The following is a 16,891-nucleotide window of genomic DNA, read 5'->3' as shown; positions in this document are numbered from 1 at the left end:
CCACAGCGGACGGAGGTACCGGGTGCGCTTTAGGGATCCCACGTGGAGGGCTCCCGGAGGGCACACCGCGCCCTCCCTGGGGCTTGAGCGGCCAGTGAGGCTGTGACCATCCTCCTGCCCTGGTCGGTGCACAGGGACGTCCCTGAGCTTCTGCTCCCGAGGGATGGAACATTTGGGGTTTGCTGGGCTTGAGAGCTGCCTGTGTCATCCTGCAAGGAGAAGGTGCGGAGGTAGGCAGGAACGAGGAGAGGAGAGGAAAGGGGGACAGACAGGTGGATCAGGTCAACCAGCAGAGGAGCAGTGCCCGGAGGGGCCAGGGGAACGGAGGCAGGTCCTCCGGCGCCACGTGCGGAGCCCGGACACCCTGGGTGGGGATGGGGGTGGGGGTGGAGGTGGGTCTGTGGCCGCCCTTGGAAACCAGCAAGCGTACGAACACCTCGTAGCGCACCAGCTCGTCCCCGTCCACGTCCGCCGCCCGGATCATCTCGTCCACTTCCTGGTCTCTCGGCTTCTCGCCCAGCCGGGTCATCACGTGCCGCAGCTCGGCCGTGCCCATCAGGCCCTTGCCGTCCTTGTCGAAGATGCAGAAGGCCTCCCGGATCTGGTGTTGGCGTCCCTGCCCTTCACCTTACGGGCCATTAGGCCCAGGAGCTCGGGGAAGCCCACGGTGCTGCTGCCGTCGCGGTCCAGCTCGCCCACCAGGTCCCGGAGCTCGGCCTCAGTGGGTTTCTGGCCCGGCGACCGCAGGACGGTGCCCAGCTCCCGCGTGCTGATGGCGCCGTCTCCGTCCTCATCGAACGGGGAGAGGGCCTCCTTGAACTCGGCCACCTGCTCCTCTCAGCTGCTCGGCCCTGACCGTTGCAGGGAGGAGGTCCTGCACACAGACGTGGCCGGGCGCCGGGAGGTGGCCGGGTGCGGGGCCGGCGGCTGGTGTTCTGGCCCCGGCTTGACTTGCTGGCGCTGAAGAAGGAGCTGGGATGCCCCTCACCGTGCACGTGCCCCGCCCTGCGGTTGCCTGAAGTCCAGGTCCTGTTGGAACAGGAGTCCAGGCCCAGGCAGTGGGCTGGCCGGCTAGTTGCACTGACGCCAGCAGCTCTGGGAAAGGCTGGGCTCTCCTCCCCACCGCCCAGAGCCCCCGGGACCAGTGGGGACACCTCCAGAGAGGCTGGTAGACAGCCTCTAGAGAGATGAGTTCTGGGTTTGCCTACCGGAATCCCCCCGCCCCCCCTCCAGTCTTCACACTCTCCACTCAGTAAAACCACTGGCTCTGAGCTTTCCTGCCTGCAGCTGAGGGTTTTGGCAGGAGGAAGAACAGACGTTGTCTTTGCCTGAAAAGAACTCCCTTTCCTTTTCTTTGGTTTCCGAAGTCTGAAAACCTTAGGGTTCCCAAGAGGGTTTTCAGAGGAGGAGAAAAGAAAAATATTTTTTCTTTAGATAGAAGCAGGCTGTCCCCAGATCCTCCAGAGGCTCATATGTATTCCAACCACAACACAGCTAGTTAGCGAGGAAACTAACAGAAACAAGCAAGATAATGAGATACTTTCAATAAATGCTATCAAGGAAATAAAGGGTGGTGATGGAGAGCAGGTGGGGAGGTTACTTCTGCAGCGATGGTTGCGGAAGTCTTCTCTGCAGAGGTGGCACACAAGGGTGACCTGAGGGGGAGAAGGGGCCTTCCAGGCGGAGGCGAACAGGTTCCAGGTCCAAAGGTGGGAGAGGCTCGGTGTGGCCAAGGGACAGAAAAGAGGCTGGTGCAGCTGCAGCCCAGGGGGAAGGGGAGAAAGCAGGAGATGAAGAAAGGAAGACAAGCGAGATGTCAGAGGCGAGAGGAATTCACGTTTATCCTCCAATGCATGGGAACCCCTGCACATTTTAGCAAGGTCATGTCTGAAAGTCTGAGCTTCTGGTTTCGGGAATGGGAATGGACAGAGCTGAAGAAAGGGGTGTTTTTAAGAGGAGGTTCTCGAGAAGGTGAAGTGAGATGCCCACCAGGCACACACGCTTGGAGCTCGACTCCCAGGAAGCCCGGGGAAGGACCAGCCACGGAGTGAGAAGAGGTGGCTTTGCCTGTGGGAATCCATGCAGATCCAAAGTGGTGAGACCCAGAGGAGCCAGCGAAGGACGGAAGGAGAGGAACGAGGCCGGATGCTGCCCGACTTCGAAACTTACTGTCGAGCTGCAGCGATCCAGGCAGTGTGGTGCTGGCTGGAGAGCAGACAAGTAGATCAGTGTAACAGAATAGGGAACCTAGAGAGGGACCCCTATCAAGAGAGTCACCTGAGCTTCGACAATGGAGCAAAGACGGTCTCTTCAACAAATGGTGCTGGAACAACTGGACGTCCACCTGCAAAAAAAAAAAAAAAAAAAGAATCTGGGCACAGACCTTATACCCATCACAAGTAACTAAATGGACCATAGACCTAAATGTAAACACAAAACTAGAAAACTCCTAAAAGATAACGTAGGGGAAAATCTGGATGACCTTGGGTTTGGTGATGATACAAACCCAAGGTCTGTAGTTTGAGTTTGGGTTGGGTTTAGATGATGATCTGTGAAAGAAAGAAATGAGAAACTGAATGCTTTAGTCCGAACGTGTCTCCCCTCAAATTCATATGCTGGGGGGACGTATTCATGAAATGCTGCAAGGGCAGGAGCAGGAGAACCACTGGACAACGGCGTGTAGCTGACAGCGCCCTGGGGAACCGAGGGCCAGCATCACAATGAAACTTGTGCCTGACACTGTCCCGCTGATGGACTGCATCCTGCCTCACCTACGAAGGGTAAGTGGACAACAGGTATCTGCAGGTTTCTGGGTCATGGCCTGTGTTCTTCAAAAAGACACGTTGAAAGGGAGCTCAGTAAGGGTTTTAAACAGAGCTGCTCATGACTCACAAGGCACAGGGCTGTGACAACTAAATTGTTGCAACTCGCTGGTTAGGAAACTATGACAGAGGGAATGTTTTTAATTTGCTAGGCTTCTGTATTCTCCCCCTGCGGCCTCTCAGTGCACTGATTCCTTTCCCTCCAGCATATACTTGTGGTCTTAGGACCCATTTAAACATTTCAAAATTACTGGGGACTCTAAAGAGCTTTTTAAAATGTCAATATTTACTGGGTTTGAAATTAAAACTAATAAAATTTTAAAATATTTAAATATATTTTTATGTATTTATAACTTTTAAAAAACAAATAATAAAACCCATTACATGTCAACACAAATAACGTAGTTTTATAAAAAAATTAATTATACTGTATAAAAAATAAGAGTGGTACCTAAAAACATAATTTTGCAAATCTCTTTAATGCCTGGATTTATGAAAGCATGTCTGCTTCTGCACTTGATCTGTGGGAAGATGCTTTGATGTGAAGTGCATGATAATCCAGCTTCACACAGCTATGCACAGCTGGCAAAGGAGAGAGCATTTAATGACCCTTTCAGGTAACTGTGGTTATTCTTCTTTGGTACCATATCAAAATTTGACAGGCGGTAGCTTCTTAAAGGTTGGTTGTAGTGTGAACTCTGAAACCATGCCAACGAACTTTTCATCCTGTTCCATTAAAATCCATTGCTCACTCCTGTGCTTTGAATGGATCTTTTATTCATGCATGATTCTGTGATGCTATGCATTGGTCATTTGGAAAATCCTGAGTTCTGCAGATCTTCTGCATGTTGAATCATTGCATGTATAATTTTAAAAAATCACATTCATTAATATTACCACCGATCCCATTAGAAAAGTCTTTAAGTATTGGGAAGTCTCAAGCTCACAGTGGCAAATACAAAATCTAGAAAGTTCTAATTTTCATTTGGATGCTGAAATTTTATTATTGCAACAAATACTGTCAGTGATTTTCCTTGAAGTGCTAGGCTCACTTCATCGCTTTTTGAGAAAATGCCAAATACCAAGTCTGAGTAACCACAGTTTGTCTATCCGCTGTTTTTTCCCAAAAACTGGTGTTCCATGAAAAAAGCTTACCTTGTGACTTACGTATGCACACAAGTGCTTTTCTTACAACAAATCATACTAGACTACGCAGCAGAGTATTAAGGATGTGCATGCAAGGGTTGAAATAATAATTTTACTACTTCTGCAAGAACGTTCTTAAATGAAGCTGGCTTTTTAAAAACTTGAGACCATGTGGTGGTGAAGGCTATAATGACTGCTGGTACAGGAGCCTTGATTCTTGCTAAGGGGCTGGTGATTTCACCCACCAGTGCTCTGAGCTCAGTGCAAAAAGCTGACACGGTGGAAGTGGCAAACTGTGTCTGGTATTACGAGAATAGTTGTGACCACCCAGGCTTCCTGAAAGGGTATTGGGGACACCCTCCCCTCAAATGGATCCATGGAACACACTTGGAGGACCAGAGTGGTAGAGTTGAGAATCAGGAGTGAACCCGGTGTAGAATTGCCTGGGCTGGAGGTGAGAGGCACCGAGGATGCTGGGATCCTGGTGGGAACAGCGGGGTTGGCCTTACAGAGTATAGTGTTAATAAGGACCTCAACAGACCCACAACAGGGGAGGGCCTGCTGCAGCTACTTCCTTAGAAGAGCAGATGACCCAAGGCGTTGCTTCCCCCCTGAAATGGTGCTACTATAGCTTCTGTTAAACAGAATTTGTGTCTCTCCTGCTGGGCGCTATAGAGAAAGATATAGATTGGGATGCTTAGTCTTTTCAACCAGCTCCATTCCTGTGCCCTCCTAGAATGGGTGTGGCCACGGGCCTCTCTCTCTCCTTCTCTCTCTCCCTCTTTTTCTCCCACCCCCCCATTTCCATACAGCCACTCACCAGCCCTAACATTTACTTATCTACTTCCTTTCCCCCCAGCAAAATGCAAACACCTTGTCTTAGTGTTATCATGTTGCTATAACAACATGCCACCCCCTGGGGGGCTTGGTAACAGCAGAAACTTATTGCTCACAGTCCTGGAGTCAGGAAGTCTGAGGCCCGGGGAGGCCTGGCGGGGGGAGGGCCCTCTTCCAGGTTGCAGACTTCTTGTGTCCTCCATCACTGGATGGAAAGGACCTGGGCTCTCTCTGGACGCGCTTTAAGGTCACTAATCCCATTGATGGAGAAGGAACTCATCACCTCCCAAAAGCCCTGCCGACTAATACCATCACCTGGGGGTTAGGATTTCCACATATGAATTTGGCGGGGGCACAAACACTCAGAGCATAGTACACCTTCCCAGTGGAATATTTATGGGTCAACTGCCTGTTCATTGGGCAGTTACTCTGTAGCAAGCGTGTATCAGGCACTTTCATTCCTATTGTCTCGTGTCTCCACGTTACAGATGAAGGACGTGAGAACTAGCAAATGCATGAAGGTCAGATGACCAGCAGGCTGAAAACTCAGGACCTAGACCTTCCAATTCCTACAGCTCCCCGCCTGTGGCTGTTTTCTTCGCGGTTCTCCTCAACTCAGTCTTAGACCTTCTTACTCGGCACCTGGAAAACCCACTCGGGAGGCGGGGGACTCACGCGCAGTAGGTATCCTCCATTGCGGGAAATGTTGGGACACACCTGCTGGTGCAGAGCCCTCCTGCCAGCTCCTTGGGGATCCACCTGCCAACTGAGCCCCTGCATTTGATGTTTGGAAAGACCCTCAAAGTTAACATGACACAGTGGAGCCGTTGGTCCTCATCTGAACCTGCTTCCCCTCAATCTCCCTATCTCTTAAAAAAAACCCGTCCGGTTGTTCAGAACCAAACCCAGAGCCACATCTAATTCCTCCCTTTCTCTCACACCTCATACCCCATCTTTCAGCTTTACCTCGACACATCCTCTGCGCCAGGCTGCGTCATCTCCAGGCAGGACCACGGCCCCAGCCTCGTAATGGGTCTCCCTTTTCGTGGTATTCTTCAGTGATGTCATTTTCCGCTGAAACGCTATAATGGGCTTTCTTTGGGTTTCAGTAGAATCCAAACTCCCTACGGTGGCCCTCTTGGCCACATCACCACAACACTCTGCTCCAAGCACACTGGCCTACTTTCTGCTCCTTGAACGCTCCCATCCTGATTTCCACCTTGGTATCTTTGCACGAGCTGCTCCATCTGCCTGGACACTCTGTCCCCGACCTTCAAGCGGCCGCTCTCTTGTCACTTTAGTCAAAAGTCAAATATCGCTTCATTGCCAAGCCTTCCCCAACCGCCCACTTCTAATTAACCACCCTCCTCCACCTCATCCCCCTCCTGTCTTATTCTTCTCCTTTATTTTCTTCATAACTTTTACTTCTACATTGATCTTGCCTGTGGACCTGCTTCCTTTCTGTTTCTTCCCATGTAATTTTCACAAGAGGCAAGGCTGCTTCTGATTTCTTCCCCTGCCAAGCCCTCTGCGGTAGGATGGCCCCCGCGCCCAGGAGATATTTGCTGAATGAACAGAGTACAGCAGGGTCTGCCTTGCCTCCACCTGCAGGAGGATTGGACCCTTGAAGGGCTCTTCAAGCCCTTCCCTGTGGTTCAAACCCCGTGGGGTGCCTCAGATGCTCTTGCCCAGGTGCCCACTTTATCCACTGTGTGGTCTGTCATCTCCCCTTACTGTTCGCAGGTTTGCCGAGTGGCTCTGTGGGGATGGGTGGCCTCTGTGTTGACCCCTGGGAGCAGCTGCTGATGCTTTACCCTCTGTACCTCCACCTGTGGCTTCTCCCCAGTTTCACAGCCCTGCAGTGATGCTAGAAAGGTGCACCCCGCCCCCATGCACACAGTCGTGCTGTCTGGGCCTCAGGAGGATGGACTTACCTCCCAACTCCCTGCAAGCCGTCTGCTACCTGGCACTTTTGTCCGACTTGCTCTTTATTATGGGGTGCTGGCCCGGCTCCTTAGAGAGGCCCGAGCACAGTCAGGGTGACGAGGCCTGGCAGATCCAGCGGAGAGCGGACTTCTCCCCTCAAAGCCGAATGTCCGACTGGCGTGAATCTAGAGGGACCAGGCGGAGGAAGGGCTCAGGACGGAGGTGGGAGAGGGTCCTGGGAAGCAGAGCGTGGCCCAAGGACCTGGGGTAGGGCCTCCACCTTCTCCCCTGTGGCTTTAGGGACAATCTGGAAACTCCCAATAGCTCCTTGGGGTCTCCCCGATTCCAACCCACTCTTCCCAGGGTGAGTGCAGGGCTATCCCTCGTCTCAGGCTGTCTTTGGGGTGTTTGGTCTCAGCAGTTAAAGTTCCTACCTCTGACTTTCCATCCCTAAATCTCCCAGAAATGATGAGACACGCCTGGGTTTGCGGGGGGCATGCAGCTTGCATTGCTGTTCTGGGATCTTTGCAGTTCACAGTCTAAGAAGCAACAGGACTGACAAAGACAAACAGGGGACGTGGTGATGAGACACCGACAGTGGAGTTCAGGCTCACCTGGGGACAGCAGTGGCCTCTGTACTGCGCACATATTCTTGACCAGCTCCTCTACTGCTTCTTACTTTTCAAGGCCGGGAGGGGATGGCGACGCTTTGCTCTACTTTCCGACTTACACTGACCACGGGAAAAGCAATACTTTCTTAGTCACACTCGTTGCCAGGAGAGGGTCTTCTCAGCTGGGGGGATGGGGGGGGCTCCTTGTGTGGGAACCAGGGGTCCTGGCCCGTTCTCACCTCCCACCGAAGGCCGTTCCAGCCTCAGAGCCTGAGCCAGCTCTGAGAATGACGTTTGCTCAGTCTTGGTCTTGTGTGAATCATCAAGATTCCTCCAGGCCTGTCCCGGGCTGGGCTGCAGTTTCAGTTCAGGGAGGAGACCACTGAGCTGGGATCGGAGCTGTGCATCGTTGAACTGAAGTCTGACAAATAACCAGGTACGTCATCTTCCAGGACACAGGCACTGCCTTGTGCCTCCTACTCAGGGATCATACGCTGTCGGGTGGTTTGCGTTTATGACTCGAGGCCTCACCTGCGGAATGAGGTCCACCGAGTGCGGAGGCAGCCAAAGGCCTGGATTGTTCTGAGCGTTTCCTGGGTCTTCCTGGGTTGGTGGGTCCTCCTGGCAGGTCCTGCTGCTTTCTCCAGGCGTCTGGTCTTCAAGTCAGCCTCCAGGGTACACCCCGGGGCCCCACCTGCCTTTAATCCTTCCACCTGCACCCTCAGTCTCTGGGGGCCTCATCGCGCTTTCATGCCCAAGGCGACACAGGGACATAAAGTGGCCTGTGTTTAACTGCTGAGAGCCACTTTGATTCAGGATTAAACCATCACCAAAAACCAAAGCACGTCGGTGCTAAATCTCACAATAAAAGTAGCCGAACAAGTCAAAGTCTGCTTTCCTGGGAAAAGGACGATGTTTTGTGATTCCTGAGGGCTCAGTAATCTTTCCCAAGTAGCTCGTCCTGCAGTCACTCACTGCCTGCCCTGTCCGTGGGCAGGGGAAGGGGTTCCGGGCTGGCCCTGGGGCAGAGTCCAGAGGAGAGCAGGCTGGAGGGGCCAGGGCTCACGTGTATGACCCGCCCACCTTTCAAACTTCTATCTGATGTTTTGAAAAAAATTGACAAACCGAAACGATGACAGGGACTGATATTGCGGAGGCGCTAGAACTCCGTGCTACAAATCTTTTGATATCAAGACGCACTTGGTAAGTGGTTAAGGAGGCCCGTCAGTTCTTCTAAGTCCCCATCGCGAGGGGGTGGGGGGCTGGGTGGCGGTGGTGCTAATTACATTGAGGAGAACAAGCTGCTCTCCCCCGAGGGGTCTGGGACGCACTAAGAGGCTGGAAAGGTGTTGGTTCCAAGTTCCAAGCCTTTGAAGTTTACGGTGGTGATGAAAACCTTTGTGTTTAATACAGGAAGATGCGTGTGCGTGCGCGCGCGTGCGCGAGGACATGCACGAGGCTCAAGCCTTCATGTGTGAATGCGTGTACCTAATGGTGAGCCCGTGAGGTGTGGAGGAAGCAGGAGGCTTGGGGCGTGAGCTCGGCACCTGGACAAGCCATCAGAAGGAGCAAAGTGGCTTGGAAAATCACAGTTCCAGCTCCCTTTGAGGTCTTTCATCCAGTGGACTTGAACTTGGTCTCGGAGACCCTTGGACTCTGCAGAGGTCCTTCCAGAGACGCCAAGGAAGCAGGAGAAGGTGAAGCGGAGCAACTCGATTTCCTTCCTTTCCCCACCGCCAAGCAGGAAAGTCTGCTTTTAACTGCTTCATCTGTGTTGGGCAAATTGCAGCTCTCTGGTTCATGGTTCTCACCTGTAAACTGGGCTCAGCGTGGCCCAGGGCACTGTGCGTCAATGCATGGAAGGTTCAGGAGGGTAGCTGGAACAGTAAGAGCCCAATGAATATTAACGCTTATCTGTCATACGAGTAAGATTTCATTTGCAACGTGGCTCAACTGCTAATGACATTCTGAAAGCTACCATCCAGTGCAACACCCTCATTTTCCAGACACTGTAACCCATCAAGTGTGAGCAGTTACCCAGGTCTGTACTACTGCTTAGTGAGGGACAAAAATGGGCCTCGCAGTAGGATCTCCTGGCTCCAAGGCAGGTCCTCTTGGTGCTGCCCAGGACGGCTGTCCTTGGGGAATGGACCCGAGGGCATTTGCAGCTGCAGAGGGAATCTCTCTCCAGCCCCGGTCTCCCTGGAGGAAGGGAGAGTGTCTGATCACTGCAGGCTCTCGAGGTCCAGCTTGGCTCCGGCACATCTGTTGAATGGATGACAAAGGCTCTGACTAAGGTCACACGGCTGTGCTGGGATAGAACTCAGGTCTCCCGGGACGAGTGACCGACCGGAATTGGGTGAAGGTGGGGGGGGGGGCAGGCTTGGTGCCACACGTGGCCTGTGTGATGGGGAGGAGGGGGCGAGAGGGCTTATGACGCTGTGTCATCAACTGTGTGGTCCCAGCATCCCAGGGAGAACCAAGGTCCAGTCCTGGCTCTGAGAGCCACCAACAGAAAGCCCTCCATGTGCCCGCCTGGGGACGCTGAGACAAGAGGGGTGAGCTCAGTGCAGGGTCTGTCTGGGGACCTGGCACCCCACCCTCCAATACCCCCTCCATACTCCATTTCCTCACCCAGACCACAGGCTTCGTGCCTGATCTGAGTTCTTGGGAGAGAAGGGACTAAAAGCTGGAATCGCTATTTTCGCTAGTGGGGCGCTAGCAGAACCAACATTTGTGCGGTCTCTGTAACCAACTGGATGCAGGAGAGACAGGCCTCCTGGCACCTGGGAAAGCTGGCTGCTCTGTGGTCAGCTCTGGAGAGCATCCCCAGGCCTGGGCAGCCCCTGACCCCTAGACCTGATGGCGTGAAGGCCAAGGCAACCTTTCGGAGGGAAGCCTCGGGAGAGAAGACCCTGGGCGGGCACTGTTTTCATTCCAGAAATGACATGGATGATGCATGACACGTGAAGTGCTGGGGAAGGGGAGGGTGCTCTGGGTTGGGGGGGAGCTCTTCATGGTGGCCAGTAAGAGAAAGGGCCCCCCAGGCTGTGCCCTAATCCACCCAACACCTTACTAAAAATGAAACAGGGTATTCCAAAACCGTGGCTTCTAGATACAAATAAAGTCCACTTGGAGGAAGGAATTGCAAATGCATCTCAGGGGAAAGTGGTGTAGCTTGAGGAAACAAACAAAAAACTGTGAACCCAATATTTAGAACTGGTTTAGAGTACTTTTCACTGTAAATGATAACAGCTTGGAATATACTCCAAGGGAAATGGGCCAGTATAAATGACAGGCTCTACGAACAAGAAAGAGAGAGAGAGAATCACATAACAGCAAACACCTGCCTTTTCTGATCCTGCGCGCTGTGGAATCAAGCAGGCGAGTCAAGCCAGGATCTGGGAGAGGGCGTGGAGAGCAGGACAAGGAGAACTCCGGCCAGGACAGAACAGAAGGATGTTAAAATTATAATAAAACGGAGGACCAAGGAAGGAGAAAAAGCTCCGCTCTCTTTTCAAGATGCCAGAAAGTGGTCAGGCATGCTTTTAAAAAGTGAAGAAAGCTATGAAAGGAGAGTTAAAGGCTAGAGATCTTCAAAACACCTGCATTGTTTCCACCTGTTCACCAAGCACAGCCATTACTAACACGGGTGAAGAAATTGGAATAAAATTAGGGGAAAAACCTCAAGTTCAAAGGAATCTGCGGAGCCAGAGACGAGGGTCTCAAGATAGAGAGGAGGTCAAGCTAGCATCAGAGGGCAGCTTGTCACACAATGTTCCGGAAGATAGGAGAACAGTGGTAGACTTAATGAATACTGACGGCGGCAGGTGATGCTGAAAGGATATTGCAAAATGAGGGCGTTCTCGGTAAAATTGTTTCCAAGGGCTTCCTAGAGGAGTCCTGAGAACCGCCTGTGTACCAAATCCATCGACCCAGTTAGCTAATTTAAACTGTAAAACTGACTCGAATCAGGTAACCAGCATCATCTGGGCTGTGCCGCCCAGCCAGGTACTTGGTGAGAGGCAGAGAGCGGGGATTGAAACACATCTCCTTCAGGCTCGTCTGTGGTCTTACCATCAATCCACAGCCCCCGCCCTTCTGCCAGAGTAAAGCCAGGTCCCTGAGCAGAGCTGTGCCCGTGCTTTGCCACAGTTCATGCAGTCAGGTGTTGATGGAGTGGTCGAGCCTGGCTGCCAGCTCTCACCAGGGCTCCAAGGGCTGCGGGGGCAGGGCCTGGCTGTTCTCAGCGGCTGGCGTGTGAAGGTCGGTTATCAGAAGCTGAGCTGTGCCGTGATGCGTGATGCGGGACAGAAGGGGTTGGGCTCTGCAGTCAGGCAAACCCAGATGCAAATTCCTGGCTCTTCCATGAACCTGTTTTGTGACTTCTCTGAGCCTCAGTTGCTTCATCTGGAACATAGGAATAAACAGTGAGGACAAGGTGAGATCACCCTTTAGAGCCCTTTGCGTGGCACCTGGCACACAGGAGCTCAGGTGTGAATATGAACGTCACCCTCTCCCCCAGATAAATGGGGCAGAGGCATAGGCGTGGCTCTACCAGGTTAGGCAATGAGGTGTTGACAGGCGGGGATGGATGTCCAAGGAAAGGGTAAAGCTGGTGACAACTGACATCACTGAACACAGATGCAAAAGGTCCTCATCAACCCATCACAGAGGGTGGCAGAGTACCAGGGGCCGTGTTGTATCGTGTACAGAGCTTTTCCTCACTGTCGACCAGTTAAAGCTGATACAAGGCTCCAGAGCAGGAAAGAGCAATTTCCCTAAAGAAAGAAGCAGTATGAGAAACACATTCTGTTTCTAGGAAACTTGTTGGCTGGACAGGATTGTGGCAGAGAGACCACAGCTACGGTGGCATAGAAAGTGCTCCTAGGGTCTTATGATACGGGAGGATGGAAAGGAGACACACCAGCTGTGTAGATAAGACAAAAAAGCCTCAGGGCCACTTCTTAGAACGTAAAAGAGTTAAAAGAGTTACGAGAGGAGGTGGGTGTAGGAGTGAATCCCATCAGAGGAAAAAGAAGGCTGAGATTCGAGTTAGGGGTGAGAGGTAAAGGGCGTCTGGATTGGTGAGATCGTGAACCACGGCGGTTGGGAAAATTGCAGTGATGGATAATCATTGCAAATATGTAGATGGTTTTAATAATTAAACATCTGTCCAAGAAGAGACCTGGAAACGTATCTGTGGCTTATGTACAGGCTTTGGAAGCAAGATGCTCAAGGGACCCAGGGCGGTGGTGCTCAGACGCGGGATAACAATAAGGGTGGGTGAGTTTGGGAACCATGAGATGGCTGGTGGGAAACAGGACCCGACATCTACCACAGGGGAGGCGAAGTTACCTGCCCCAGCCTTGTGGGGAGCCAGCCCCGTACCCACAGCTTCCTGGGTCCAAAGGCAGTGATCAAGCACCTGCTCTGTGGCCTCGGTGGGAGCCCTGTGTTCAGGGTGCGGGCCCAGCAGGGCTCCTGGGAGGGCAGCCCGATCACCCGCCATCTCTACTGCCCCTGAAGAAGGGCGCGGAGCCAGGGTTAGCCTCCCGGGATGACAGCGACTCCCACACGGTGTCCTCTCTCGCTTCCCGGGGTGAATCTCCCTGGGCAAGGGCAGGGCAGGGCCGTCCCCGGGGAGACTGGCACAGGAGGAGGGACGGGCAGGTCCCTGCAAGTCGGGGGAGGCAGAGGAGCCTCCAAGACCTGTCCTGCAGGTTCCTCGGTATTTCACCCACAAAACCCAAACAGCAGTGGACGCGCTGGCGTGTATTCCCGGGTCAGGGCCCTGGGAAGCTGAAGCCACCTGCCCTCACGCTGGCTCTGGAGGCCTGCACACCTCCCACCAACACACACTCATGCACACACGTCACTCTCACACAGACACACGGCTACTGCACGTGGAGGCTCTTCCGCCCCAAGGGCTCACCCAGCCGCCCTGGAGGGGGTCACCCATCCTGTCACAGCTGCAGGGGACTCAACATCCTCCAGGAAGGGGATGCCCCTCTTCCTGCAGGGTCCCCACGGCCCGAGCTCTTGATCTAAACTCTGCTACACAGAGCAGTGGGCAGAGATGAAACAGGTAAGACCGTGGGTCCAGGGAGTTTCCTAAACGGGTTTCTGTGCTTGGGGCTGACTTAGTAAACCCACGAGCCAGGCCAAGTTCACAGCTTCAGCCACCCGATTCTACATCCTCCCACCCCCTGGCATCTTCAGGGGCTGCCTACTCCAGCCCAGTGCTTTCCAGTCTTCCCGCAGCTCCCAGGCAGGACCCCTCTGAGATCGTAAATGAAGGGTCCCCTCCTTCCTGGTGTCTCTGTAGAGAACCCTGGTCTTAAGAGAACGGAATCAGAGAAACTAGGGAGCTAAAGGAGGAGTATTCTGCAGGGACAGGAAGCCTTCTCCTCAGCTCTGAAATCACACTTTGAACATTCAGTTAATAAACAAGTCTCAGCACCACCTGTGCACCAGGCTCTGCGTGCAACTGGCTCCCCGCTTTCCCGAAGCAAAAAGGCAGGCAGCCGCATCCCCGCCTAAGGATCTGCCAGCCACACTGGGCTGGAGAGCGATGACGCCCGCAGCGCCATTCTGGGAGAATCCCACTCAATTCTACCACCATCTGCCCTCCACCAGCCCCGCCCCATGGGATGAGAGCTGGCCAGCAGCCCCGAGAGAGCACAGGAACGCTGGACACAGCCCTTCCACTCCTCCAGTGTCTGCCATGTCCACTGAGGGAGGCTCCTCTCCCCTTCCCACCCGTCTCTAAAATTGGGAAAGCCCTCTTGAGCCCCCCTCCCCAGCTTGGCCAGGGTCCCTGTGAGAGTCACATGGGCAAAAGCCTCTGGGGTGCCGTGGTTGGCCATCGGGAGTAGGTGAGGCCCGGGGTGCCTGCCACCTCTCCTGGGCAGACCGGCCGCTCCAGTTCCTGCATTTCTCGGCTGTCCCTCCCTGGGAGGAGGATTTCACCCTAGGACGTGGGGTGGGGAGGGAGTCTTCTTGCTCCCTTTGCTCGGATTTTCAGCAAAGGAGGGGTTCCCATCCTGTGGCAAGGCTGCCGCTGGAGCTCTGTCCTCACGCCGACACAGCCTCGGTCCCGCCGCTTGTCCCAGCTCTGACGTGAGCCCCTTGGGCGGGTTGGCAGCAAGCTCTGTAGAAGGTGCGAGAGACATGGCTGAGCAGCTGTCCAAAGAGCAGGCGGCCGAGTTCATGGAGGCCTTCCACAGATTCGACAAGGACAAAGACAGTGCCATCAGCACCCAGGAGCTGGGCGCCGTGATGCAGGAGCGGGGCCTGAACCTGTCGGAGGCCGCGCTGAAGGGGTTCATCGCCAGGGACGATGCGGACGGGGATGGTGTCATCAGCTCCCAGGAGTTCCTGGCAGTGATAGCCAAGGGGGTTCAGGCCCGGGCCAGAGCGGATGACCTGAGGACAGCCTTCCACGCCTTCGACCTGGATGGCGATGGCCACATCAGCATGGATGAGCTCAAGCAGGCCATGGCCCAGCTGGATGTGTCCCAGGAGGAGTTGGACATCATGATCCGGGAAGCTGACGTGGACCGGGACGGGCAGGTGAGCTACGAGGAGTTCGTGCGCGTCCTCACGCTGAAGTGAAGCCTCCCGACCGCCGCCCCCTCCTGCCTGACGCCGGGCCTGCTGCAGGGTCCGGCCCGGCTTCTGAGCCGGGGACGCCAATGGACAGTCTAGGTGGTGGGTGGGTGGGTGGGAGGGGCCTCCCCGTGGGGACCCCTGGCCTCTCCTGGGCCCGGGGTCTGCTGTCTGGCGAGACCTCGTGTGCTCGTGCGATGAGGGTGCTCCCTACCTCACAGGGCTGTTGTGAGGACCCCAAAGTGACGTGGTGATCGGAATAAAAGGGATCCGAGCTTCGAGGTGGTGACACTGCGCTTGAATAGGGGGTGTCCAAAGGCCCCAGACGACAGGGTTCTATTGAGCCTCTCCCTCTTTCACTTGGCCCTAGTGGGGGACACGGCCAGTAGACCCCCGTCTAATGCCCGTGGACGAGGAGGCTGGTGAGTGCCACGGGGTGGGAGGGGGATGGAGGGGGATGGAGGGGGATGGAGGGGGATGGAGGGGGATGGAGGGGGATGGAGGGTCTGCCTAAGCTTCTGGTCAGGACCTGAGGCCGGAGCCTGGACCAAGGGCTGGGACATACCTGCACCACAAACGAAGTTTATCATCCTTTGCATGTAGCCAACTGTTCTTCAGGCTCGAGCTGAAAGAAAAAGATGCGTGTGTGCATGCGTGCATATGTGAGCGCGTGCACGCACGCCTGTGCTTGTCCTGCCTTTGAGACATGGGATCTTCTACAGTGAAGGTGGTGGCCCCGGAGGACTGGCCCTGCCCCACCTGAAGAAGGGCAGGACAGGTGGGAACGGGAAGGACGAGAGGTGCTGTGATGGGTAAAGGGCAGGGGGCTGCACTTGGGGGGCCTTTCCCAGTCAGATCTGAGGAGGACACGGCTCAGGGAGGAAGGGGCCCCCCCAGACCCCTTGGCTGCAGCCTCTCAGGGCCTTTCTGTGGTGGGGGGCTCTGAAGTGGCTCCCAGGCTGGGGAGCGCCCATGGAGGAGTGGGGGGAGTCCAGAACATGGAGATGGGAGACGAGGGTCTGCCTGCAGCACCGCCCCCCTTGTCAAGCTGAGGTACCATTTGAACTTGGGTTTCTGTGCTGTTGCTGTGTTTTTAAAAAACTCTCTTAGCCGGGGAATTCCCTGCAGGCCAGTGGTTAGGACTCTGCGCTTTCATTGCCCAGGGTGTGGGTTTGATACTTGGTCGGGGAACTAAGATCCTTCAAGCCGTGCAGCACGGCTAAAAGAAAAAAGCAAAACAAAACAAAACACAAACCAAAAAAAAACAGCAACGAAAATCATCCTAGCCAGAGCCAAGGCAAAGGTTCTCGGCGCAGGGTGGGGAGAGGCAGAGCCCGCTTACCTGAGGAGTTATTGCAAAATACCTGCCCGGCCCTTTACCATCCCCCTCATTCCGGCACGTGGGCGGGTGAGTGACAGCTCTGTCCCAGTGCAGTGGGAGCGGTATCACGCTACCCAGGTGCAGCTATGGTATCGATGAAGTTGTTCCATTTGGGGACATTCTCAGTGGGTCACTCAGCCTCCCGTGACCTCACAGAGGGCTGCCCCGTCCATCCTAGCCCTGACTCAGGGTCTGGCCGAAGTCCTTTCCTCGGGCCTGGGTTGGAGGGTGGGGAGACACAGAAGAAAGGCAGGAGGCTCCTGTCCCTGAGGGTGCCGGCGGGGGAGGGGCTGGAGCATCTGGAGGAGATAAGACGGGAGACAAGAAGTGGGGCACAATCAGAGGAGGGGACGGTGGCAGCAGCAGGCACCCATCCTGGATGGGGGTGGTTCCCCCGGGTGGTTCCCCCCTCAAGAAAGTCCCCATCCTCTTAGGGACGCAGGTCATAGAAGTTAGTTTCTAAATGAGAGGTTCCTAAATGCCAGGCCGGTCCAGGAGGAAGTGTTGCAGGCTCTGTGTGGAAACAAGAAAAATAAAGACGTTTTGATGAACGTAAT

At 54.5% G+C, this 16,891-nt stretch overlaps 2 protein-coding genes across 2 annotated transcripts; one reads left to right on the top strand and one right to left on the bottom strand.

The window, feature by feature from the left end:
- Window positions 1-277: 277 nt before the first annotated feature.
- LOC309969175 (neo-calmodulin-like) lies at window positions 278-837 on the bottom strand (the record flags this gene model as incomplete). The annotated part of the gene is given in 2 exon segments (XM_082850817.1): window positions 278-612; window positions 615-837. Coding segments are annotated over 2 exon segments (558 nt in total), but the record flags the coding sequence as incomplete, so codon positions are not given.
- Window positions 838-14,515: 13,678 nt separating this feature from the next.
- On the top strand, window positions 14,516-14,959 carry CALML5 (calmodulin like 5; the record flags this gene model as incomplete). Its single annotated transcript, XM_082857713.1, has 1 exon — window positions 14,516-14,959. The coding sequence occupies one exon, from the start codon at window positions 14,516-14,518 to the stop codon at window positions 14,957-14,959; it is 444 nt and encodes a 147-aa protein (XP_082713839.1).
- Window positions 14,960-16,891: the final 1,932 nt, after the last annotated feature.

The sequence above is a fragment of the Leucopleurus acutus genome (assembly GCF_964270905.1).
Source record: "Leucopleurus acutus genome assembly, chromosome: 1".
Classification (NCBI taxonomy): Eukaryota; Metazoa; Chordata; class Mammalia; order Artiodactyla; family Delphinidae; genus Leucopleurus; species Leucopleurus acutus.
Note: the sequence above shows the minus strand (reverse complement) of the source record. Positions and strands in the feature narration are given on the sequence as shown.